Source organism: Pavona decussata, unplaced genomic scaffold (genome assembly GCF_977016875.1).
Source record: "Pavona decussata unplaced genomic scaffold, jaPavDecu1.1 SCAFFOLD_207, whole genome shotgun sequence".
In the NCBI taxonomy this organism is placed as follows: Eukaryota; Metazoa; Cnidaria; class Anthozoa; order Scleractinia; family Agariciidae; genus Pavona; species Pavona decussata.
The window spans coordinates 2,302,777-2,330,000 of record NW_028145612.1 but is presented as its reverse complement, the minus strand read 5'-3'; the positions used below and the strand labels follow the sequence as shown (position 1 = coordinate 2,330,000).

General features: G+C 38.5%; 2 protein-coding genes across 2 annotated transcripts in view; one reads left to right on the top strand and one right to left on the bottom strand.

Moving 5' to 3' along the window:
• Nucleotides 1-6,030: 6,030 nt before the first annotated feature.
• LOC146460873 (uncharacterized) lies at nt 6,031-7,043 on the bottom strand. Its single transcript, XM_085087792.1, has one exon. It carries the CDS (start codon nt 6,762-6,764, stop codon nt 6,120-6,122), a length of 645 nt encoding a protein of 214 aa, XP_084943918.1. The 5' UTR covers nt 6,765-7,043; the 3' UTR covers nt 6,031-6,119.
• A 2,328-nt stretch (nt 7,044-9,371) lies between these two features.
• Nucleotides 9,372-27,224, top strand: part of LOC146460872 (uncharacterized) — a 32,500-nt gene continuing 14,647 nt past the window's right edge. Inside the window, exons 1-5 of the mRNA XM_085087640.1 lie at nt 9,372-9,431; nt 22,388-22,468; nt 22,695-23,042; nt 23,139-23,372; nt 23,949-24,075. Coding sequence (XP_084943766.1) covers nt 22,417-22,468; nt 22,695-23,042; nt 23,139-23,372; nt 23,949-24,075 — 761 coding nt within the window. The 5' untranslated portion in view covers nt 9,372-9,431; nt 22,388-22,416. The remainder of the gene's footprint in view (nt 9,432-22,387; nt 22,469-22,694; nt 23,043-23,138; nt 23,373-23,948; nt 24,076-27,224) is intronic.

Genomic DNA, 27,224 nt, shown 5'->3' with positions numbered 1-27,224 from the left:
CGGATGTTCGTTTGCTCAGGCTTCCGTTTGTTTGTTTTTTTGCGTTTCTTGTTTGTTCAGTTGTTCCTCCGTTTGCCCAGTTTTTCTTGCTATTCATGGGATAAATATATTATAAACAATACAATTTAACCAATTAAAAGCTGTATTAAAACATTACGAAGAAGTTCCTTCATGTTTTAATACCTATAGCTGTCACGCTACGAGAGAAAGACTTCTTTCTCCACTGATCTGACACACAAATAAATTTTAATGTCTTGTAAACCAACTGTTTTCTTTGAAGTGAAGGCGAGGCGGCTAAGCGCTTGGTCCCAGGCATTTCTGGGGAATGATACCAGACGTTTACCTAAAATTTTCGTGAAAGGACTTTCTAAGCTTTGTTTACGAAGTGCCGGAATAGAGAAGGCGGGAAAAAACGCACCAGCTCATCACTGTGAGTTTATTTTGACTTTTTTTTAAAAGGTAAGTTAAACTTATTTTAGTCAAACTGCATTTTTCCTGTAGCCCATGATGAGAGGATCAAAACATAGGTTGAACAATTCTTAATGTAATATAAAGCCTCAACATCGCATGTCGACTCGATATTTCTGGCAATGATTCACAATTTCTAAAGGTTTCAAACATCTGGGCATGTAAATTTATGCACAAGAAAGTTATTTGCGTAGAGCTACTCTATTGTACGTGACTGTTCTGCTACAACGACAAATGAACATCCACTCAGACAACTGATCGCCGTCAATATCACGCGAAGACGCTTGGTGGATTCTTTCTAGCTTTCTAGTTCGATGAACAGTAGGTTGCCATGGCCGCAATAAAGCAACTAAAAACTGCAATGTGATAGGGCCATCTCTATCGTAACTGATAACAACATCAGTTTTAATAATAGTAAAGTGATCGTTTAGCGTCTTTTTTCTGTTTTATTTCCAACAACTTAAAATTAAAAGCTACTGTGTTCACTTTCGAAAAATAAATTTCACGTAAAAAACGTAGGACAAGGTGTAAGCTGTATTTGTCATTAAAATAAGTTCAAAAAGTGTTTTCCGCTTGATAAGTATGCTACGTCGTTGTTTGATGAAAATGCATTTTTATATGTTAGAAGTAATAATAATAATAATAATAATAATAATAATAATAATAATAATAATAATAATAATAATAATAATAATAATAATTATAACATTCTCCATTTTGCCAGCTAAAGCTCAAGGAAAAACCTCTAACCAATATAGTGCTCTCGGCCACCTTCATTACGTTTCGTGGGTTAAAGCCCCTGGTAAAATGCAAGCATTCGTTGTTGATTGATAAATTGCCACAAGGTCTTACAGATGAGCACAGTATTACAGACCTTCGCCTGTACACAACACTCAGTGTTCGTGCTATTTGTTTTGTTTGTTTGTTTACATTATTTGGCCCTTGCTTTTGCAAGTTTCTTAACAATTGGATAAAGAAACAAAAGGGCCCACTTTTTTTACTAAAGTGCATTAAGGCTATGGCAATCAAAAGTGGAGGGTTTATGTTACCTCTAAATTGTTTGTTTTGACGCTCTCAAAATAATTAATGCACAGTAGCCATTTCAAATTTCTATAATCTTCGAAACCTCCAAAAAGCGTCCAAATTGCCTTGTAAAACAAAACAAAACAAAACAAAACAAAACAGAGAATCTCGAAAATGTAAACGTTACTGGTATGATCCGGTATAATCTAAAAGAAAGGAGTCCAAATTTTGAGAAAATTGCTATCAAGTATCTTGTACAGTGAATGGTCATTCTAAATCCGGTTGCCCAGGAACTCTCTCAAACTTTATGTCTCTGCTTTCGCGACTGTTCTTCAGGAGGAAAATCGTAGGTGCTGCGGTTTTAAGAAACCTTTGAAAAACTATATACCTTTATATGTGAAATTTTATCGTAACAGCGAGTCGTACAGCTTAATAAAAATCGTTGCTGACAAAATATAATTTCAGCGATTGTTTTTAATAAACATCAAAATACCAAGAGCCCGTAAACTCCCAAACGGCCGAAACCTGTTCGATTGAATAAATCGGATAACGTGGCAACAGCGAAATAGCAGTCCTGTGTTTTTCGCAAGACATCAAACAACAAATCGGTGTCAACTTTATTATGATTTTTTGATTGGTTATGTAATGTTTAAAAAACGAACAAGAGTGTTTATCGGGTTTAAAACCACTCGGCTGCGCCTCTCGGTTTTAGACCCGATCAAACATGTGCTGTGAGTTTTTTAAACGGCTTCAAAAACATTCCTGGAAAAGCGTGTGTCAAGGAGAATTTGTAACAATTATGCTGTTGTGGACGTTGGAAATTAGCATAGGATAAAAACACCGCATACTAATGAGGATAAAACACCGCATACCAAGGAGGAGTGTTTTGTCAGATGATAAAACACTGCATACTAATAAGGAGGGCGTTTATCAATATTAAGTCACTGCACGTGATGTATTATCGACCATTTGATAGGTCAATGGGGTTTTGAATTATTAATGAGTTTTTAATGGGGTATACGAGTTCAAGTATGATTAGTAAACCTCGGCACTTATTTTTATGAAGAAAGACAAAAAAATTAGTATGCAGGAAGGCACTGACTAGGCACTTAATTATTATGGAGGAAGCAAAAAAATCAGTATGCAGGAAGGCACTGAGTAGGCATTTAATTGGTATGTAGGAAGGCATTATTTTCTCTAGGTTATAACAATAGGTGGCGTCATGGACTCGACCTGATGCATATCAATGATTTACCTCCGCACCTCGGCACTTATTAGTATGGAGGAAGTCAAAAAATTAGTATGCGAGAAGACATTACCTAATCACCTAATCACCTACTTACCTAATCCAAAACCCGGCTAATTCCCCTTATTACCTACTACTACTACTACTACTACTACTACTACTACTACTACTACTACTACTACTACTACTACTACTACTACTACTACTACTACTACTACTATTATTATAATTATTATTATTATTATTATTATTATTATTATTACTACGAATATTTTAGAGCTCAAAGTTGATAATAAAATAATAAGTAATCCTACGGACATTGCGGAAACTATTAACCATCATTTTACAAACGATGCGCAAGTATTAGCACAACAAATTCCTGTTGTCGATATTAATCCTGAGTCTTATATAGAGCCCACTAATCAATCATTTTCTCTACAAATTCCGAGTGTTGATATTGTTTCTAACATTTTATCGAAAATCGATGGAAAGAAAGCCGCCGGTCTTGATATGATTCCAAGTAAATTGTTGAAAATGGCTGCTAGTATCGTCGCACCCTCTCTCACCTCAATATTCTCAAAGTCTATTCTTACGGGGATATATCCAAATAACTGGAAAACGGCCAAAGTGACTCCACTTTTTGAAAAGGGCCTTAAATCGGATCCCAACAACTATAGGCCGATATATGTAATCCCTATAATTTCGAAAGTTTTTGAAAGAATTGTTTACAATCAACTTTTCCGTTATCTAGATGATAATAAATTGCTACTAGGTTGCCAACCAGGGTTCCGTTCTGTACATTGTATGCTCACGGCTTTGCTTGAGGCAACACATGCTTGGCCAGTAAACATTGACAATGGCCTTCTAAATGGCGTTGTCTTTATTGACCTTACTAAGGTATTCGACACCATTGATCATGAGATCATCTTGCGTAAGATGTCATACTTGGGTGTCGATCAGGCAGCTATAAAATGGTTCTTGTTGTACTTAAGTGGCCGAACCCAGAGATGTAATTTCAGTGGCAAACTATCATCTGCTCGTACCCTCAGTTGCGGCGTGCCACAGGGTAGCATATTGGGTCTTTTGTTATTTTCATTTTAATGATCTTCCTAACTCCCTGCGGGGCACCGTACCAAGAATGTTTGCCGATGACACCAATCTTACGTTATCTGCTTAAGCTAGCTCTAACCCATGAATTAAATAACCTTAGCTGTTGGCTGAAAGCTAACAAGCTCAGTCTTGGTGTTGCTAAAACAGAACTAATGATTGTTGGATCAAGACAAAGACTATCTGCCCAATGTGACGATGTAGAAATCAGAATTGATGACCAAATTATCAAGAGAGTCGATAAGACCAAATTTTTGGGTCCTACCATAGATGCCCAACTCTATTGGGGTAAACACGTGGAAGAGATTTGCAAGAAAGTCTCTTCAGCTATAGCCGTCCTGAAACGTGTGCGGCCCTTTATATCCAAAGAAATTGCAATCCAAATTTATAACACTTTAATTATGTCTCATTTTGATTACTGCAGCCCCGTTTGGAACTTTTTGAGTGGTTACTTGAGTGATAAGCTCCAAAAGTTACCGAATCGTGCAGCTAGAGTAATTACTAAGTTACCTTTTGATACGAGCTCAAACCACCTTCTCTCCACCCTCGACTGGGAGAAGCTATCTCTTCGGTGAAAGAAACAAAAAGCCTTAATTATGCATAAAACCATAAATGACCTTGGTCCGGAATATGTACGAAGTCTTTTCTGTCAGCGTCACTATGCTTACAACTTAAGAAACTCTGAGGGAAGGCTGTCCCTGTCCATACCAAACACCAATTATTTGAAACGAAACTGATATATCGGATTCCCTCACGGCAATCTTGTAAAGCATCATCGTTATGAACTCTCTCGACACACAAATAATATCAAGACCGTTGGCTTTCTTTCCATCAATTTTCGACAAAATGTTAGAAACAATATCAACACTCGGAATTTGTAGAGAAAATGAATGATTAGTGGGCTCTAAATAAGACTCAGGATTACCTGCGCAACGTTTGTAAAATGATCGTTAAAACGATTCCGCAATATGTCCGTAGGGTTACTTATAATTTTATTATCAACTTTGAGCTCCAAAATACTCGTCGACTTACTATTGTTACGTGAAGTTAGCTCGTTGATAACATTCCATGTTTTATGCAAATTACCTTTATTGGCTTCCAGGTTGTCAGAAACGAAGAGTTTCTTTGCGAGTTTAATTGCGTTATTTGCCTGGATTCTTGCACGCCTAAATTGATCCCATATAGCTGGGTTATTGGAGAAGATTGCATTCTTTTTAAGGAAATCTCGTTTTCGGATTTTACTCAGTACTTCTCTAGTAATCCATGGAGATCTTTTTTTTCCAAATCTTTTCGATTTGAGTGGTGCGTGTTTATCGACTCAGCCAAGAAACATTTTTTTCCACACGCAACATTTCATTTGGATCAGAATACAAATCAACATTGGCCCAACGCAGTTGATTGAGGTCACTTAAGAATTTTGCTCTGTTAAAGTGTTTAAATTGTCGTCTTTCAATCACGAGAGGGCCAATACGGCAATAATGAATCTTACGTGACTAAAAAACAAGAGAATGGTCACTTACGCCATGACACCCGAATTTGTGACCTTCTCGGGGGAGTTTGTTATGCAGTAATCAATTAATGTTTTTGAGGACAGGGTGACACGTGTTGGTTCGGTGATTAACTGACTAAGATCATAAATATCGAAAATGTTTAACAGATAGGTAGAATTAACTGTAATTGTTTCAGGCAACAAATTTCAGTTGATATCACCGAGTAAATATCATTCCTTATTTTCCTCGTCAATTTTAACAATCTCTCTCTTAGTCCTTGGAGCCCCCAGTGGGGCATACGGCCGCAATTTTAACAATGTTATTCTCAAATTCGCTAAATAGATTAGGTGGAGAACTTGTGGGTCGATACCAAGTATCGACCAGAAATGGTGTACTTCGTGGCTTACTGATTTCAACAAATTGACATTCTTAATGATCATTATTTAAATCATCACGTATTCGATAACTGAGATTAGTGCGTACATATGTACATACTCCACCTCGATTCCTTCCGTTATTTTACGATCTTTCCTGACTATTTCAAAGCCAGGTATGTAAACTTCGTCATCACTTACTGTAGAGTCTAATTTTGACTCGTTGATATGTAAAACATAGATTTTTTAAGAAGACATAAAAACTCTAAGCTCGTCAATATGAGACAACAGACTATTAATGTTTAGGGACGCAATGGCTAAACCTCGACCAAAGATTGTGGGACAGTTGGACTTACCGCAGTCGGTACCCTTATGGACATCAACCGAGTCGGATTCCCAGACGGCAATATCCTAGTCTACACGTAAATGGTTAATGAAATTTTGCGCCAGGCGCGTGGTGCCTTTCTTGTTTAAATGAAGACCACGTCTATTAAAGTGGCTAGTTATTAAAATGTTAGAGTGGTCAACAAAACCCCAGTTCTTTTGTTTGCAGCATTCCCTAAGAACTTTGTTCACGTCAGGTACTTTTGAGGCAAGGGCTTCATCATCAGATCTATTGATGAGACCGGATATAGATATCATAGCTGAAGATTCAGAGCTGACTGCTTCGGCTAGGTCAATCAGTTCTTCTGCACATTCACGAGGAGTATTGGAGGATCGTAAACTATTGGTTCCCACATGGATAATTATCTCATCTGGGTTTCTGCGTAGTAGTGGCTTGATATGATCCGCCATGCCTTGCGCATGCGTTGTGCATCCCGGAAAGGTGGCTATCTTATCTTGTGAATTCTTAGACATTTTATGGCTTTGTAGGTATTTAAGAGTAGAATCCCCCGCTATAATAACTTTCTTCAGATGGTTGGGCTGTGAATGGTCATGCTGATTTGACGGATTGATTAAGTGAGTGTCTCGCGTTCTGATCTTCGAGGACGAAGACGATGTTCTGTACAACGCCATTCCCATTTTGGTTGTTTCCGTTTCGTTCGATTTGATCATCAACTCTAAGAGACTCAAATCTGTTAGGGGTTTGAATTATGTTAGCGGGCGTTGTTTTCTGGCTATGTTTTGCATTTGTACTTCTTGGACGCGGCTTTTCTACGGACCAACGATCACTTGATTATGGTTCATTGTATTCAACTTCACTCTTTACTCGCGTAATGATTGATAATGCTAACTTTAAAGAATCATTTTCTTGCTCTAATGACAGAACTCGGCTTTCAAGAAACAAAGATTTTCCTTCCAAATCATTAATTGTATTGTTTTGTCCTTTTTGGATATAGTGGATAATAGCTTTTCACACTTCTTTTTGTAGTCGAGGAGTTCGACACCTAAAGCATTTCCATCTTGTTTTTGAATAATATCCATCGACAGTAGCTTTGTTTTTTCTTGAACTTGTTTCAAATCAAGTTTTAATCCCTCAATATCGGCAATGATTTCCGAATTTGATCGTATTTCAGGGCCATTTAGCTGACTATCACCAACTACAGTAGACGATTAGAAATTACACTGACCACTGTCGGTCTCTTGCAATAGTGTAGATGTTTGAAATGATTGTTCGGTGGAGCTTAGAGTGATTGGCATCTTGCGTTTCAGTTGTATCTTTCGGTTTCTTGTGAAATAATTCAATCAGTATATCCTTTAAAGCGGGACCATCGTGGTCCTAAAATAGCAGAGTTCGTTGTTTCTTGCTGTACCAATTGATGATGACAATGTCCTTTAAAGATTTGAATTGCTTTATGTTCCCACCAGGCGTTAGCCACTTTCCTTGCAATTTTAGAACATTTTCTACGAATTTCTTTAGTGAATCCAAGTCATTCATCCATACCAACTTTACGTTATTAAGATGAAAATACTCTACCTTGGAGGACTCGGTTTCTTAAACATGAACGGCATCAGCATCAGAGCTACAGGGTGAACGTCCGTCCGCCATGATGGTTGCGTAGGTGGTTGCGTGGTGTTAATTTAAATCATTTCCATGGCACATGGACAAAAACAAAGCCAAACTACGCCCTTTAAATTTTTGGTGGCTGCTTTAAATAGGGCAACAATAGCTGAATCCTCACTGCCGCGATAATTGCGTGCGGCCGCTTAATACAAAATGGCCGCTTATTGAGCTTCGTGACTTTAGCAACTGTGAGCTTTATAGTAGATGGGTGCTTAACAGGGTTCGATTGTATACCGGAAGTTTCCATTGAAAAGAGAAATGCTGCTGTTTCGGATGGAAATTCATTGTTTTGCCATTCCGTTCATTCGGCTATCAACTTGGGAACATGGGAAATTGCTTAGCCACTTATTTTTCTCTGAATAAGGCCTTATCACGGTTTTCGACGCCATTTTGACGAGTAGGCAAACAGGCTCGAAATAAGAGTGTTTGTATGGAAATCCGATGTCAAATAATTTTCATAAAACATCGCTTCTAAAAAATAAATGAATTGGAAACTTTTTGCAATTAGGAAAACGATTTTAAGAAAAAAAAATGGAGAGATGTAGCTGTGCCAGAAAGCGCCCAGTCGTGTTTTGAACTGTCCATACATTTCCATGTATTTTTTTCCCGCGAGCTATCTTGTAGAGCAGTTCACGGCTGGTTCGCTGGTTCGCCAAATTCAAAGTTCCACATTTCTTTTAACACCCAAGGAAGTTAGAACACTCGGTAAATATTCCAAAAACATCTTGCTTTTAAGTTGCAAATGGTAGAAAAATCTTCAGCTCTCAGTTTTACGAGCCTAATTAATGGTTTGAGGAAAAGATTCGTTCGTCCCTCCAAACCGCAACCCGAAGAAGATTCATAATTTATGCCAATGAACACCGCTTGACACTCAAACGATTTAATGTGTCAATGTTCTTTGCAAAGCTGTCTTTAAATGGCGAGAATTGGCGACAGCCGTGAAATTTTAAACTTGTTGATATTTTGCCTGAATAGCCTCTGTAGTGAGCTCTTTTCGATAATACTGTTCAAAGGTCCCAAGACGCTTCCGTTTTTTCGAAGTCTAGGAAAGTTCGATAAACGCCATTTTGACTTTTTGGTGAGGACCAGGGTAAAATAGAATGGCGCATTTCTTTTCAGTAAAATATAAAAAAATTTAAGATCTTCCAACTCACAGGCGTTAGTCAGCTATTGGTGACTCATCATTGCATTCTAACTCACCCCTGAAGTATTAAGGGCATCCGCCCGGACGGCGAGTTACCTTTCGTAAGTTATCATGCCGGTAAGTTAGCGATGGGATGAGTTACCAAATATTGAATATTCAAGATTTGTCCTGCCAAATACTTAAAATTCAAAATTTGGCATTCCAAACATTGGAAATTCAAGAATTGTCATGCCAATCATTGAAAATTCAAGGTTTGAAAGTTCTTTCTGTCACGTTCCGCACATCGTTGTCTTCGACCGTGTACAGAGAGACTTTCATCAATTTTTGACAGACTACTTCAACCTAGAGTAAAACATTACAGGTATACTACTTGAAAGATACCACGAACTTGAATTTTCTTGAATTTTCAATATTTGGCAACTCACCTGCACGTATAACTCAATGGCATAACTCACCACTCATAACTCTATGTTGTTATGCATTACTTAGTATGGAATTATGATTCAAAGAGCACCTTGCTTCACCTGTGAAACTGAATATCCCTAAAATGCTTGAAGTATTCCTCTAAAACAAGGTAAGCCTAAACTAAAATATATAAATGATTTCATACAACTTACGAATCAAAGGTTAATCGTAGATTAACAACTTATTTTCAAGTCAGGCTACTAACAGAGGTAAAAAGCCATCATAGTCCATGCAAAAATAAATAAATAAATAAATAAATAAATAAATAAATAAATAAATAAGAAGCGAGGCGTTAACTAACATTACCCTTTTTATGGTTTGAGCTAAAACTGATAGTAATATTAATCACACTACGATAATGCGCGAAAAGAGCGAAAAAATGAAAATGTCCCTTGATTAAGCGACGCCTGATCGCTTGTTTAAAAATAATTATACTGACCCACGTTTACGATGGCTGAACAGATTGTTTTTTTCCATGCTGAGGAAGTCGATCACGATTTAGCTATAATCTTAATTAACCGTCGACGGTAGTATTGAAATCACTCTCATGGTACATGGACAAAAACAAAGTCAAACTACAGCCTTAAAATTTTTGGTGGCCAATTCTTTACAAACGATTATTGCGGCAGTAACTGCCGCGATAATCGCCTGCGGCCGCTTAATAAAGATGGCCGCTTGTTAGGGTTCCTACTAACTCTAGCGACTGGGCGCTTTATAGTAAATGGATGCTTAACAGGGTTCGATTGTATACCAGAAATTTCCATTAGAAAGAGAAATGCTGCGGTGACAGGTAGAAATTCTTCGTTGGATCACTCCATTCATTCGGCTATCAAGTTGGCAACGTGAGATATTTCTGAGCCACATAATTTTTCACTGAATTAAGATGAGGCGAAATATTTAGGACGATGATCGGTTGCGGCTGCTTAATAAAAAAAGGCCGCATATTGGGGTCCCCATGAACTTTAGCAACTAGCAGCTTAAAGTAGATGGATGCTTAACAGGGTTCGATGGTATTCCATGACCAGAGGTTTCCATTGAAAAGAGAAATGCTGCTGCTTCTGATGGAAATTCATTGTTTTGCCTTTCCGTTCATTCGGCTATCAAGTTGGGAACATGGGAAATTGCTTAGCCACCTATTTTTCACTGAATTATGATCAGGCGAAAGATATGCCTTGATAGTTTTGGACCGATCTGCTCGGGGAGTCATTTACTAAATTTGCACAATACCATGCGCCGGTAAACATTAGCTCCTGAGAGTTTTCTGAGTTTTAGCATAAATAAGTAACATTTGTTCTTTGAGGATGCGTCGGATATGAGATGACCTATATAACCAACGAGACGCGTAGCGTCCAATTGGTTACAATCAGCTAATATCCGGCGAGTGCGAGAAGAATAACTCAAATAAATGGACGATGCCCAACAATAAATATATTTATTTTTGAAGGAAATTTTGAAAGAAACTTTCACATTCTTCTCGATCTCACTGTTTTCATGAATCATTCAACCGGAAGAAACATTACTACTATAATTTACCAGGAGTTAAGCTTGGCTTTATTTGAGGTAAATTAAGCTTAGTTTAGTCGAACTGCATCTTTCCTATAGAAGGCATGAAGAAAGAATCAAAACAAATCCCGAAATATAAAAGCTTTGATTCGAGTTTTCGGACGATGATTCACAACTTCAAGGGGTTGAAACATCTAAAGTTACAATAATTTGAGAATTTATGTACACGAAAAGAGCTACTGTATTATACATGACTGTTCTACCAAAACAACCAAGATAGACATACACTCAAACAAGTGGTAGCCTGTGAACAGGCTTGCATGTAAGGTATAGAGCAAAGAGAAAAGCCCTTGGGTAGAGGGCAAGAAAGAAAGGGAGGGAGCCTGTGTACATTATTTTTATGCCGCCTAGCAGACCCTTGTAATTAGCACGTAAGAAATATGTCAACAAAGTAATTTTATACCAATCATTCCCCTCGATCGAGTCCGAATTTCAATAATATTAGTCACTAACATTATTCACTGAGGAAATCCAGCCAGAACGAAAAGCGCATTTGTCGATTCTGCGAAAAATACTCCGAAACGCAAAAGAGTACCGGCGGTTTCCCTTTGTCACTCCTAAGCAACAAATTCCAATAGAGTGTGTGCACGGCGGCCATGTTGGAGGACTAAAGCAATAGAAGATGTTTGCAAAAAAAATAGAATATATTTGCCAAAGGAAAATCATTGTATTGTTTTGGTCCTCCAATATGGCCGTCGTGCACACTTTAGATTCGCCGACCCTACGATCGGCGACAGATGAAGCACCATTAGCGGAGACTTCTTCGTCTCCAGCGCCAACTGCAAACGCATTAAGACCTAAGTTAGAAAGCCCCTCAACCTTGTCCTTAATTCTTAGCACTAACGCCGAGACAAAAGACAATTTTACAACATTCAAAGTTCCACATTTCGTTTAACACCCAAGGAAGCTGAAAGTGGAAGATCAAACTCTTGCCAAAAATACTCCGTAAATATTCCAAAAACATCTTGCTTTTAAGTTACAAATGGTAGAAAATGTTCATTTCTCAGTTATACGAGCCTAATGGCTCGAGGAAAAGACTCGTTCCATTTCTGTCCCTCCAAACTGCAAGCCGAAGAATCTTCATAATTTATGCCAATGAACACCACGCGGAACTCAAACGATTTAATGTGTCAATGTTCTTTGCAAAGCTGTTTTAACTGGCGAGAATTGGCGACAGCCGTGAAATTTTGAACTTGATGTTATTTTGCCTGAATAGCCTCTGTAGTGAGGTCTTTTCGAAAATAATGTTCAAAGGTCCCAAGGCGCTTCCGTTTTTTCGAAGTCTAGGAAACTTCGATAAACACCATTTTGACTATTCGGTGGCCAGACGAAGATAAAATAGAATGGTGCATTTTATTGTCAGTACGATGTTGAAAATTTAAGATCTTGCAACTCACAGGCGTTAGTCCACTACTGGTAACTCACCATTGCGTGCCAACTTACCCCTAAAGTGTTAACCGGCCCGTAGCAAGGCTAAAACAACTGAGGGGGCTTAGCAAAATGGTTAAAGAAAAGTACCCCCCACCCCCCGCATCACCCAAAAAAAAAAAAACCAAACTGATTAGGGAGTTTAAGATGTAACGAGAACATAAAAAAAAAACCAAGTAGATTTAGTAAGTAAAACAATAACTTTACACCTGCATCACACTTTTTGGTACATTATTTTGCCGTTTCTTTCACTTGCGCTGCCATGTGAAGTTTCCTAATTTCACGATTGAAGGAGGACGTAAACAAACGACAACAAATTTTTCTTTCTCTTTTAAAATTTTGCTTGAACCGGGCAGTAAGAATCCGACTGTGCGAGAATTTTTTCTCTGGCTCTTGAGAGGACATATTTGTGTGTCTTTCAACAACGTGCGAACACTAAATTGTCATACACTAAGGAGATCTAAGGACGTTTGTATGCTATAAATGAGCCGATGTCTTAGAAAACAAGTAGTTTATTTCAACAGCTTTTAGGGTATAAGAGTCGTTGATTTCGATCCATTTTGATTCTTATTTCCGATTCACAAGGTAGGAGTACCTTTTTTGTTGTTCTTGTTGTTGTTGTTGTTGTTGTATATAAAAACAAACTGTTAACGAAGGAAACTGACAGGTAGTAAAGACATTTTTGAAGGGTTGTGAAAAGGTATTAATGCAGCGTAAGAGTTCAAGACTGATTACTGCACATTAATTTGGTATAATTATTTATTTTTTGGCAAATTGTTATGTAACTTCCAAAAATTCTGTGGGGGGGGGGGGGGGGGGGGCTCCAGCCCCCTCTGCCCCTCCCCCTGCTACGGGCCTGGTTAAGGGCATCCGCCCGGACGGCGAGTTACCTTTCGTAAGTTATCATGCCGGTAAGTTAGCGATGGGATGAGTTACCAAATATTGAATATTCAAGATTTGTCCTGCCAAATACTTAAAATTCAAGATTTGGCATTCCAAACATTGAAAATTCAAGAATTGTCATGCCAATAATTGAAAGTTCTTTCTGTCATGTTCCGCACGTGGTTGTCTTCGACCGTTTACAGAGAGACTTTCATCAATTTTGAAAAACTAATTTAACCTAGAGCAAAACATGACAGGTAAACTACTACTTGAAAGATACCACGAACTTGAATTTTTATGAATTTTCAATATTTGGCAACTCACCTGCACGTATAACTGATTGGCATAACTCATCACTCATATTACTCTCCGTGTTGTCATGCATTATTTAGTAAGGAATTACGATTCAAAGAGCACCTTGCTTCACCTGTGAAACTGAATATCCTTAAAGTGCTTGAAGTATTTTCCTCTAAAACGAGGTAAGCCTAAAGTACAATATATGAATGATTTCATGCAACTTACGAATCAAAGGTTAATCGTAGATTAACAACTTATTTTCGTGTGTTGATGGCAAATTCAAGTCAGGCCACTAACAGATGTAAAAAGCCATCATAGTCCATGCAAAAATAAGTAAATAAATAAGAAGCCAGGCGTTAGCTAACATTACTCTTTTTATTGTTTGAGCTAAAAATGATAGTAATATTAATCACACTACGATAATGCGCGAAAAGAGCGAAAAAATGAAAATGTCCCTTGGTTAAGCGACGCCTGATTGGTTGTTTGAACATAATTATACTGACCCACGTCTACGATGGCTAAACAGATTGTTTTTTCCATGCTGAGGCAGTTGATCACGATTTAGCTATAATCTTAATTAACCATCGACGGTAGTATTGAAATCACTCCCATGATACATGGGCAAAAACAAAGTCAAACTACAGCCTTAAAATTTTTGGTGGCCAATTCTTTACACGCGATTATTGCGGCAGTAACTGTCGCAATAATCGCCTGCGGTCGTTTGATAAAGATGGCCGCTTGTTAGGGTTCCTACTAACTCTAGCGACTGGGCGCTTTATAGTAAATGGATGCTTAACAGGGTTCGATTGTATACCAGAAATTTGCATTAGAAAGAGAAATGCTGCGGTGACAGGTAGAAATTCTTCGTTGGATCATTCCATTCATTCGGTTATCAAGTTGGCAACGTGAGATATTTCTGAGCCACATAATTTTTCACTGAATTAAGATGAGGCGAAATATTTAGGACGATGATCGGTTGCGGCTGCTTAATAAAAAATGGCTGCATATTGGGGTTCCCATGAACTTTAACAACTAGCAGCTTTATAGTAGATGGATGCTTAACAGGGTGCGATGGTATTCCATGACCAGAGGTTTCCATTGAAAAGAGAAATGCTGCTGCTTTTGATGGAAATTCATTGTTTTGCCTTTCCATTCATTCGGCTATCAAGTTGGGAACATGGGAAATTGCTTAGCCACTTTTTTTTTCACTAAATTAAGATGAAGCGAAAGATTAATGCCTTGATAGTTTTGGACCGATCTGCTCGGGGAGTCATTTACTAAATTTGCACAATACCATGCGCCAGTGAACATTAGCTCCTGAGAGTTTTCTGAGTTTGAGCATAAATAAGTAACATTTGTTCTTTGAGGATGCGTCGGATATGAGATAACCTATATAACCAACGAGACGTGTAGCGTCCAATTGGTTACAATCAGCTAATATCCGGCGAGTGCGAGAAGAATAACTCAAATAAATGGACGATGCCCAACAATAAATATATTTATTTTTGAAGGAAATTTTGAAAGAAACTTTCACATTCTTCTCGATCTCACTGTTTTCATGATTCATTCAACCGGAAGAAATATTGCTACTTTACTGGGAGTTAAGCTTGGCTTTATTTGAGGTAAATTAAGCTTAGTTCAGTCGAACGGCATCTTTCCTATAGAAGACATGAAGAAAGAATCAAAACAAATCCCGACATATAAAAGCTTTGATTCGAGTTTTCGGACGATGATTCACAACTTCAAAGGGTTGAAACATCTAAAGTTACAATAATTTGAGAATTTATGTACACAAAAAGAGCTACTGCTTTGTACATAACTGTTCTACCAAAACAACCAAGATAGACATACACTCATACAAGTGGTAGCCTGTGAACAGGCTTGCATGTAAGGTATAGAGCAACGAGAAAGGCCCTTGGAGAGAGGGCGAGAAAGAAAGGGAGGGAGCCTGTGTACATTATTTTTATGCCGCCTAGCAGACCCATGTAATTAGCACGTAAGAAATATGTCAACAAAGTAATTTTATACCAATCCGAGTCCGAATTTCAATAATATTAGTCACTAACATTATTCACTGAGGAAATCCAGCCAGAACGAAAAGCGCATTTGTCGATTCTGCGAACAACACTTCGAAATGCAAAAGAGTACCGGCGGTTTCCCTTTGTCACTCCTGGGCAACAAATTCCAATAGAGTGTGTGCGTTGGAGGACTAAAGCAATAGAAGATGTTTGCATAAAAATAAAATATATTTCCCAAAGGAAAATCATTGTAATTTTTTGGTCCTCCAACATGGCCGTCGTACACACTATAGATTCGCCGACCCTACGATCGGCGACGGATGTAGCACCTTCAGCGGAGACTTCTTCGTCTCCCGCGCCAACTGCAAACGCATTGAGACCTAAGTTACAAAGCCCCTCAACCTTGTCCTTTATTCATAGCACTAACGGCGAGACAAAAGACAATTGTACAACATTCAAAGTTCCACATTTCTTTTAACACCCAAGGAAGCTGAAAGTGGAAGATCAAACTCACTTGCCAAAAATACTCAGTAAAAATTCCAAGAACATCTTGGTTTTAAGTTACAAATGGTAGAAAATGTTCAGCTCTCAGTTATACGAGCCTAATGGCTCGAGGAAAAGACTCGTTTGATTTCTGTCCCTTTAAACCGCAAGCCGAAGATAATTTATAATTTATGCCAATGAACACCACGCGGAACTCAAACGATTTAATGTGTCAATGTTCTTTTCAAAGCTGTCTTTAAATGGCGAGAATTGGCGACAGCCGTGAAATTTTGAACTTGATGATATTTTGCCTGAATAGCCTTTGTAGTGAGGTCTTTTTGAAAATAATGTTTAAACGTCCCAAGGCGCTTTCGTTTTTTCGAAGTCTAGGAAACTTCGATAAACACCATTTTGACTATTCGGTGGCGAGACGAAGATAAAATAGAATGGCGCATTTTATTGTCAGTACGATGTTGAAAATTTAAGATCTTGCAACTCACAGGCGTTAGTCCACTACTGGTAACTAACCATTGCATGCTAACTTACCCCTAAAGTGTTAAGGGCATCCGCCCGGACGGCGAGTTACCTTTCGTAAGTTATCATGCCGGTAAGTTAGCGATGGGATGAGTTACCAAATATTGAATATTCAAGATTTGTCCTGCCAAATACTTAAAATTCAAGATTTGGCATTCCAAACATTGAAAATTCAAGAATTGTCATGCCAATAATTGAAAGTTCTTTCTGTCACGTTCCGCACGCGGTTGTCTTTGACCGTTTACAGAGAGACTTTCATCAATTTTGAAAAACTACTTCAACATAGAGCAAAACATTACAGGTATACTACTACTTGAAAGATACCACAAACTTGAATTTTCTTGAATTTTCAATATTTGGCAACTCACCTGCACGTATAACTCAATGGCATAACTCACCACTCATAACTCTCCGTGTTGTTATGCGTTATTTAGTATGGAATTACGATTCAAAGAGCACCTTGCTTCACCTGTGAAACTGAATATCCTTAAAGTGCTTGAAGTATTTTCTTCTAAAACGAGGTAAGCCAAAAGTAAAAACTAGTCAAAATACAGCCTTTAATTTTTTGGTGGCCAATTCTTTACACAGGATAACAATAGCTGAATCCTAACTGCCGCGATAATCGCCTGCGGCCGCTTAATAAGGATAGCCGCTTGTTAGGGTTCCTATTAACTTTAGCAACTTGGCGCTTAATAGTAAATGGATGCTTAACAGGGTTCGATTGTATACCAGAAATTTCCATTAGAAAGAGAAATGCTGCGGTGACAGGTAGAAATTCTTCGTTAGACCATTCCAAGCTATCAAGTGGGCAACGTGAGATATTTCTGAGCCACTTAATTTTTCACTGAATTAAGATGATGCGAAATATTTAGGACGATGTTCGCTTGCGGCTGCTTAATAAAAAATGGCTGCATATTGGGGTTTCATTAACTTTAGCAACTAGGAGCTTAAAGTAGATGGATGCTTAACAGGGTTCCATTGTATACCATGACCAGAAGTTCCCATTGAAAAGAGAAATGCTGCTGTTTCGGATGGAAATTCATTGTTTTGCCATTCCGTTCATTCAGGTACGAAGCTGGGAACATGGGAAATTGCTTAATACCTTATTTTTCACTGAATTAAAAGATATGCCTTGAGACGTGTTGCGTAAACAGTCGCCACGGGAAAAATATTTTGAAAATCAAAATTCCCTGACACTTTTTCGTTTGTCATTATTCCTCGAATCTTCTGGCCAAATTTCATGACAATCCGTCAAAACTACATACCCTATTAATTCGTTCAAAGTCGATATACTCTGCCAAAATTCAAGTGCGAGTTTTCGCTCGATAAAAGTTTGCAAGAAAAACAAGCCTCCACGGGAGATTATGACACCTCATTACTTGGCGAGCCAATCGAGCAACAGGACCCCATGTCGTCAACAACAATAGCAGAGAATTTCGCGGAAAAAGTATCGCGTTGCAGCCACGCTTTAGACTCCGCTGCTGTGATCGAGCGAGATGGGGAAAGTGGCGAAAGGAAAACGTAAAAATCAACCAGGAAGACGGGGAGAAACCAAGGCTAAACGAAACTGAAAGCGCGTCAGCGGAGAGTTTGAGGAGTGCACTGATATCAGAGATGGAATCTATTGGTTTTGATTGCTTGTAATGTAATTTGCGCTTCAAGCTAAAGCGATTATTCATTTCGTATCAAAGGAAATGTATAATGAAAGAAAATCCCATTTTTACTGTTATTTAGGTACGATGGTGATTTCTTCGTTAGAAATCTTCAAGATATCGTGGAGCGGAGCAAAACGCGAGGGAAACGGCCACACAGAACGTGCTATATCTCCAGTTTTGCACGTGAGCTCATGCGCTTCTGGTGAGTTCTATTTCATCGGTCTAATTCTTGCTGATTTTATGCCAATGTTTCGTTACAAACGCGCAGTAAAACGTTATTTGGTTTTATCTCGCTGCAGAGGAAAGAAATCGGCCCAGAGGATGCAGAATATGATATTTGATATTTTCACAGAACGCTTGCAAAGTTACCCTGCAGGACTTTTGCACGGCAATCGACTACTGTGTACTTGATCCAATAACAGTGGATAAATTTGAAGGCCGCTGCTCCAGTTCTTCGTAATCACCCTCGACAGAACCTTCAACGTCGACTAGAGTTTCTTGGTCGAACCAAGAGCCTTTGTTGCTCCTCTGCAAGATCACGTTTTCAATCTTCGCTGAAACCTATCTTTCCCTTTTTCTTAGGCCCTGACTTCTTCCGGGATTTTATCCACAGGCTCTTTTCGTTTTTTGATGACTTTTCCATGTGGGAAGCGCGAAGAATATAAAATTCGGAGTGAGAAATTTTCTGCAGGCGACATGAAATAAGAGCTCCCGGATGAAGTGTTTTGCCGCGAAAATTCCTCTGGGGCGTCTCGCACTAAGAAGATTATGACACCTTTTTTATTTATTTACTTTTATATGGAAATACGTTTTCCTAAATACATCTCGCGCTTTTTTGAATATTTTTCAATTTTTTTTTTCAGTAAATGTTAGATAAAATCCCCAAATTCTATTTGGTCGAAAAAAATGTTTTTTTCACTTTTTCACCTTATCGAACCCAGGAAGTACCCTTAACGTGCGACAGGTCATGCATACAAAACTTACCCATTATTTGATAGGGTTAATATATTTTATAAGTAAATTTCCTTAAGTTGCAGTATAAGTCGCGTGAATAATGACAATAAATGCCGTGAGCTTGAAGTTCTGAATTGATTGCTGAAGTGCGGTGCAGCTTTGGGTTAATCCTGAGATAGTCACCTCTCCGACGTACATCTAATTTTTATCCAATATGTAACCGGTATGTCAGAGAAAAGCTTAATTTATGAAGTCAACAATGTGAGGTAAATTCTTCAATTGCACCTACACCTATCGTCAATGTTGTTTGCTCCGACAATGGAGTTCGAAGAGCGCGTTCTCAAAACTGTTTCCAGGACTGTTTTCTTGTTCTTCGTCCGCTGTACGCTCCTTCCCAGACTGCCGTTCCCGGTTCCGGGTTCCCCGTTCCTTGGTTTTGGTTTCCAGGTATAGTAACTCCCCTTCAAAGTCAAAGATATGTAAATTTTACCGGCTAAACATTTCATTAACAAAGGTCCAATTTTGAGACATTTTTGTGTCAAAATATTGGTGCCATAGCCGGAAACATCAAGTTGTTTGGACAATGAATTGTTATTCCAAATCTCGGCTGCCCTGTAACTCGCACAAAAATTCCCGTTTGCTGTACATGAGGCTACCAGTTGCTTCTTTCGTGGGTGTCCTTCAGGGGAATAAAACTGATAGACGTGCCAGCTAGTAGAAATCTGAATGTTTGTTTTATCGTAAAAAGTGAATCGTATATATCGATGGCCGGCGGGGAGCGTGATATAAAGACAATATATAATTTCAATGATTCTTTTTAATATCAAATGCCAGAAGCCCTTAAACTCCCAAATAATCGAGGCCTGTTGGAATAAATTTATCAGGTAACGAACGCCGTGGCAAGAGCGAAATAGTAGCGCAGTGTTTTGTACGGGAATTAATCAACAAAACGGTGTCAGGTCATTTCGATACTTTGAATGGTTATTGAGACATCCGAGCTTAAAGTTAGATTAGGTAAAAAGATATCCAGACGTGTTGCTCAAGGTGTTAAATTCCCTGACACCGTTTATTTCATTATTACTCTGGAAGCCTTTGGCCAAATTACATGAAAATCCATTGAATCTACATCTTATAAATTCGCTCAATTTGATATCTTTTCACAAAAATCAAGTGAAAAGTTTAGCTCGTAAAGTTTCGTAAAGGGCGATTTAGACGGTACGATTTTGCCTACGATTTGTCGCATGCGACACGCATACCCCATGCCTACAACACGAATCGCGTCGTGTAAATCAACCTACAACATCCTTACGACAGACGCACACAACACGAAAAATGTCGTAGGATTTTAAAACATGTTTTAAAATCCTACGACAATCGTAGGTAAAGGCAATGTTGAGTGGCGAGAGTTGTGTACGATTTTTACATGACGCAAGCAGCGCGCGCTCTAGAAATCGCATGCGACAAATCATAGGCAAAATCGTACCGTCTAAATCGCCCTTAAACAACCCTTGCTCCACAAAGGATTGTATCACTTCGCAATACCGCTTTTCGATGACTCAGTAGCACACTTTGTAGTTCTCGTTCACGTTCGATATCCGCAAACAATTTCTTAAGCCAATGATACACGGTTCAACATTTGTTGAGCAACAAACGTTGCAGCTGCTGTTCAACAAATGTTGAACAGTGTATCATGTGATGTTGAACACCTGAAATATGCCGTTCAACATGTTGAAAGTTGTTGAACCAAAATAGAGCTTGGTTCTATTCCGTTCAACAAGTTGCAGCAACAAGTCAACAAGTCGCAACAATGTTCAACATTTGTTGATCAACAAAAGTTGAACGACGTTGAATCGTGTATCATTTGCTTTAGAGTCACCGATCATTTAAAAAGTAATTTCACATTTGGGATTTCTTTTGATTTTACATTTTATTTTCAATTTTTCTGAAAAGAGTCGTAATAATTTAACTACTGAGGGTTTGTTTGCTCGAAATTTTAGATTTAACAATAGATTCTAATTTTATTGCATAAAGCCTTTTTTCTTCCTTCGATTATAGGATGTAACCTTAATACTATAAAGTTATAAAGGTCTCAAGTCCACATAGGTAATGTGCCCTCACCCTGGATTAAATAAATGGAATTTGTCTTTCCTGTTTTGTTTCATTTTGTTTTTCTATCTTTTCGCTTGGTTTTTGCTGAACATTTTGGAATATCAGTAGGAATATTAACCCTATTTAAGCCGGAGGGTGGGGGTAATTCTGCCGAGAGCGACTTTCAACCTGAATAACGATTTCAATATTTGAGCTAACGGTCTGAAACTGAAGGACGTTTTAGGAAGTTTTTCTGGAAACAAGCTGATGTCATAGGTTACTGTTTATAGACTTTGATGTTCACAGGCGGTTTTTTTTTTTCAGAAAATGGAAAATCCCTATTAAAAATAAAGGAATTTTTTTTCTTTCCGTAACTATTTTATGTTTTTAGCCCGTATTGGTGTTTCTTTGTTGGTTCTGATTCCTTTTCGCTTAATCTCCAAAATTCCAAGATGGTGGATCTAAGATGGCTGCCATTCAACAATCATGATGGCATAACAGCATCATATGACGTCATCACTTCACGTTGCGGATGTCAAAGAAGTCATATCTGGACGTACTATCTCAGCTCCAAGTCTCATCGTCATAGCTTTTATACTTGAACACTTATGGAGGGGGCGCATTATTAACCAATCAATAAACAGTAATCGAAGTCATCAGCTTGTTCCCAGATAAAGTCCTTAAGCTTCAGGTCGTTTGCCTAAATATTAAAACAGTTATTCAGGATCGAAGTCGCCTCAGGCAGTTCCCCCAAATTAAACTGTACTTTTAACGATTGCCACGAAATGAATCTTGTGAGTATAAGGGTCGTTTATTGAGGGTCTATGAGCAAAGGTAGCAAGACTTAAACAAGAAAAGTAGGTGAGGAGCTATTTGACGTCATTTGAACTTCCTGGATAAAAGGTGCTTTGAACTCCTTTCTGGAATAATTGTTTTTGGAATATAATAAATTCTTGCTCAGCTAAGTAGAGGCAAAAAATCTTTGTATCTTGGTAGAGTAGGCGATTAGAGCTAACACACCCTCCCCCCCCCCCGCCTCAGCTAAAGCTGCGATAAGAAATAGGCTTAATGATTACTGCCAATAGTTTTTCTTTTTCATGAAGATGTAGCAAGGAAAAACAATTTCCTTTATGTTTCATACTTCATTTTTATATCTCTTGCAGGTATTTTAGCTCTTGATTCACACTATAAGATGCACAAGCTGGTTTCCGCAGTGATGCTAATGGTGCTGTGTAAAATTAAAGGTAGGTCATGGGATTATCCACTGTTTTACATGTTTGGGTATCGTATACTAGATTCTAAGATTAGTTATAGTATCGTAATACTGATGATAAGAATCGTAGTCTTAATCAAATTAATATTATTTTTTTCAGCTTCCTCCGAATGGGTTAACTTGATTTTAAAGGTCCTTAAAAGGAACTCAGATTTCGTACATTTACTAGTCATTAAATATTTTAATATTCCCTGCAGGTGTGCAATCTACGCCTTGCATCATCTCAGTAAACGGTTCTAGCGGGATCATCAGCTCCAATTCTTCCGAGAACTACTTAGAATGCAGTTGGATTATCACAGCACCACCCCACCAAACCATCAAGTTGGCATTTGCTGTCTTTGAATTATCTACTCAACCAAGAAGATATCATATTGAAGTATATGATGGAGTGGGAACAGATGATACCTTGCTGGGGATTTTCACTGGAATAAGAGACCCTTTCACCCTACAGACCAGTGGGCGCTTCATGTTGCTAAAGTTAATAAAGAAGGCTAAATATTATCTCTGCAACTTTAAAGGTGTCTTCACTTCTACAACGACAAAAGGTTTCTTCTAATGGAAGTTCTAGCCTGTTGAAGATAAGATATTCAGTTGGATACACTTTTTGTTTAACATTTCTTCACTTTTATTTCTTTTAACAGACAAACCAAGAATAAAAGTACCACTTCCAGGGATACGAACAGAACGAAATCATTATGTATGGTGTTCAGCCACAGGGTTCCCTCCAATCAACATATCATTGTTCAACTCATCTACAGCCTTAGCTTACGGGATAGGAATGGTATTGAGAAAAATCACCCAAGATGGCAATTACACCTGCATGGCTGAGAACGAAGTTGGTATTGAATCCAAAACTTTTCCAGTTGCCTTAACCGGTAAGATTATCGAAGCTTCTGGCTCGACACGACAGCAAGGAAATTTCTTGTATCTTGACCACTGTTTCTTAAATTCTCCTAGCCTAATGGAGCTCGTGAATTATTACATGAATGTTTACTTGTCACTGAGTTTCACTTGTCTTTATATGAAAAAAAGTAATCTATTCCTAGGAGAAGAAAAGCTTTAGCACTTCAACTAGTCTGTTTTCTAAGTCGAGAAGATTTTAAGTTGATTCGCACCGTTGCCAATTGACGACCAAATTTTCTAGGCCATCTGTCTCAGTAAGGAAGAAGGGCAACGTTGACCTGGTACTAAGTTAAAGACAAACACACACCCACCCACACACACGCGTCTGGAAAAACGGAGCTTGTTTTGTATACCTGTTGTTTTGCTGCCTCCTAAGTTTTATATTGAGGGATCTTTTGACTTGGTGATTCCATATGGCCCTCTTTAAAAATACGATACCTTGGTATGCATTTAATAAAGTATTTCTTTATTTCTTTATTCTTTTCCTTTTTCGTGGCTTTTCATGTACAATTTTTTGAAATGACATATTTGACACTTCCGTTGTGCAGATTGCGGGATGTTTTGCAGTGCGGAAGGTGTGATACAGGCAGGCCAGGTCTCAAACAAATTTGACTGTGGTCAGAGAGATTTTGGAACTGAAATTTTTAAATGCGTTCCAGCGACGACTACTTTTTTGTAAGTTGATTTACCGTTTTAATATTTGTTTATAACATTTTGCCTTGTCCATTTAAAAACTATTTCATTTTCTTTCTTCAATTCCGTGTGAGGCACTCTTCAAATTAAATATATTGAGAAATCCACTTCGGTGTCACTTAGAGAAAAAAGCTACATTATTAAAATACTAATAATAATTATTACAATGATATAAGTGGAATGATGAAAAGATAGGCTTTTCTTGCTAGCCCTGCTTTTGTCAATCACCGTTGTTTTGTCTAGCAATGTAACTGCTGTTAGTAGAAGGGCTTAAAGCCTGAACGTTACAGATTATTTCAGGATATGATGAATGCAAGGAACTAGTTAGCCTTTGCTTTGTGTTACTCATAAACTGACATGATTTCTTACCTAAAATATAACTTGTGAAGGCACCATTTCTTCTTTATTTGGTTACTACAATTTATCTTTAAGTGATTAATGATACAAAGAAGAATATCAAGCCGTTCTGAACAATTTGAGCCTAAATACTAATAATATCTGTCTGGATTTAAAAGAACATACCCTCAGAAATCTCTATGATTTTTGTGAACTTTTCTTAACATATAACCTTTTTTTTTTCATTACCCATCGAGTTTAATGATGTACGATAAAAGGGTAACCAGCAGTCATTTTTAAGAGAAAAGCTATTTTTCTCCCACCCCCCCCCCCCCAAACTACCCCATATAGTGTCCTTTAATTGTTTTGCCCAACTAGCCCCATTCTCTCTCAAACGTTTATACACGGCACAACGAACTCGCTTTGAATTCGGCGCGCTCTTAGCTGAAAAGAAATTCATTAGCCCTAGCGTTTTGTTTGGCTTCCTGAAGCAAAGTTTTCCTGAGGACATCATTAAGTCTAATAACGGAAGAAGTCTTACGAGTGCAGTTCCTGCCTCGTCTAATATGCTTCCTACCAGTAGTCCTGTTTTGAGCTAGACGGATAAATTTTAGGAACTCGGGCTTGGACTAACTAAGGCTTGCATATTTTGGGCTTTGCTTGAGGAGGTGACAGTCTTTGGCTTTGAAAAGTAGGTCGTAGGGATGGTTTCTAGTCGGGCAAGATAAAATTATCGGGAATTTTTGACCTAACTAGTTCCTTGCATTCATCATATCCTGAAATAACCTGTAAAGTTGAGGCTTTAAGCCCTTCTACTAACAGCAGTTACATCGCTAGACAAAACAACTGCGATTTAAAAAAGCAGGGCTAGCAAGAAAAGCCTATCTTTTCATCATTCCACTTATATCATTGTAATATCTGTCTGGATTTGTAGGAAACATTTTTCAGAAATTAACCACATTTTGAGACTTTCTAGGCTGATGGTATATGCTAGTCCAGAACAAGACTTTAATTAGGGCTCATCACAAGAAAGCAAGGTCAAAGAATACTGAAGACCTGGTATAGAAGGCTTGTCTTTAAAATTGGACATGACACTAGCGCTAACATTTGAACTTACATGAAACATGGCCTATGTGTTGAAAATACAAGTGCGACATTTGACAATTATTAACGGCGCCAACGCATCTTAAATCTCACTCAAAACCCGGTCTTTTAGCGGTCCAGTCTAGCATTCTACAACAGAATTGGCTTAATGGGAGCAAGACAGCGTTTTAAATTGATTTTCCGTCTTCATTGTAAAGTTACAAATCGAAACGAATCACGCCAAACGACATCTGGAAATTATTTATGACATTGAGTCCGCAAATCCGACCTCAAATCGTAAGGAGGGCGGTGGGAACGATCTTGCTTCTGATTGGCGGCGTAGAATTTATTTTCATGCCTGCATTTTGTAATTAACTCAGATCGTTTATTGAGGAGGGTAGATTTGTCAGCAGATAGGATGCAGAGCTTCTCAGATAAGCACAAATTGCAGCGCGAGGGATGTCCGTGATATGGATTTGCTCGTTTGATAATGGACCATTTGATCGTGTTACTGCAGTCATTATCCTTTTGGTCTCAGATGTATTTGGAAAGAACAGTGTCATGTGAATGTTTGCGGTGGTTGAAAGTAAGCTTGTGGTTGTTGTATCGCGTTTTGAAAGTATGCCCCGTCATTCCTATATAAATCTTCTTATCGCCGGATGTGGTGGTGACGTCTGCCGTGCAGACGATACCGCTTGCAAGACACGCGCCATCGAGAGGGCAAAGGTCTTCCTTCCTGCAGTTGCATTTGCCAGGCTCATTGTTGTTTTTCCTCAGCATCTTTGCGCTGTGGCACTTGATGATGTTTGCCATGTTACTCGTCCAGCTATAGCTGACTTTCACATTGTTCCTGTTGAACAGCTTGCGGAGGATGTGTGCTTTAGGGAAATGCTTATCGATCAAGGAGAGGAACAATCTTGCAACATTCGTCTGGACATTTTCACTGTAAGGTGGGTTAAACCAAATGATATTTCTTGGTCTGTTCTTGCTTCTGTTATTATTCCGGTTTTCGATATTTACTTATCGAAGATTCTCATGGAAGGCGCTGGTTTTGAGGGCATCATTGTAGGTCTGCGAGGCTTTGTTGAATTCATCAGGGTCGCATGATAAGCTTGAGATTCTGGTGCTTATGGAAGCTGGAAGTTGGTTGATGATAGAAGGAGGGTGGTTGGATTTCGCTTAATGTAGAGCGGGTTGTTATCTGGTTTTCTATATGGGTAATACTTTGCGGTGGTAAGGTTTAATGTTACATCAAGGTAGTTCACGATCTTGAGGTTGGATTGTGCTGTTACTTGCAGGACTTTCCTCGCCTTGTCAAGAGATCTGGCGCCTATATTCTTGAATACTGCCAGACCGTCATCTCTGTATAGGCCAATGCTTTCGTTGGTGTAGGTGGATGTTAGCTTGTGCAGTATGTATAGACCAACCAGCCCACAGACCTCTGCGCCATCATAACAGCCCATTGCGACATCAAACATAGGGGAATCCCCTTTCTTGACCCACGGTTCGTTGCCGTTGAACAGCAGGGTTTTTCGTGAATGCATGATGATTTCGACATCCTCGTCCGAGATCGTGGTGTGTTGCCTCGCATACTCTAGCGACGACTTCAGGAGAACTTCAGATATGGAGGGGTGGAAATCAACTACATCGAAAACCAAGAAAGAGTGTTTGTCTTTGTCTTTTATGTTCGCGAACCAATCAATCACTGACTG

What these genes read in the sequence shown, in the direction of transcription:
- LOC146460873 (XM_085087792.1), bottom strand. Translation starts at nt 6,764, where the DNA reads ATGATCAAATCGAACGAAACGGAAACAACCAAAATGGGAATGGCGTTG.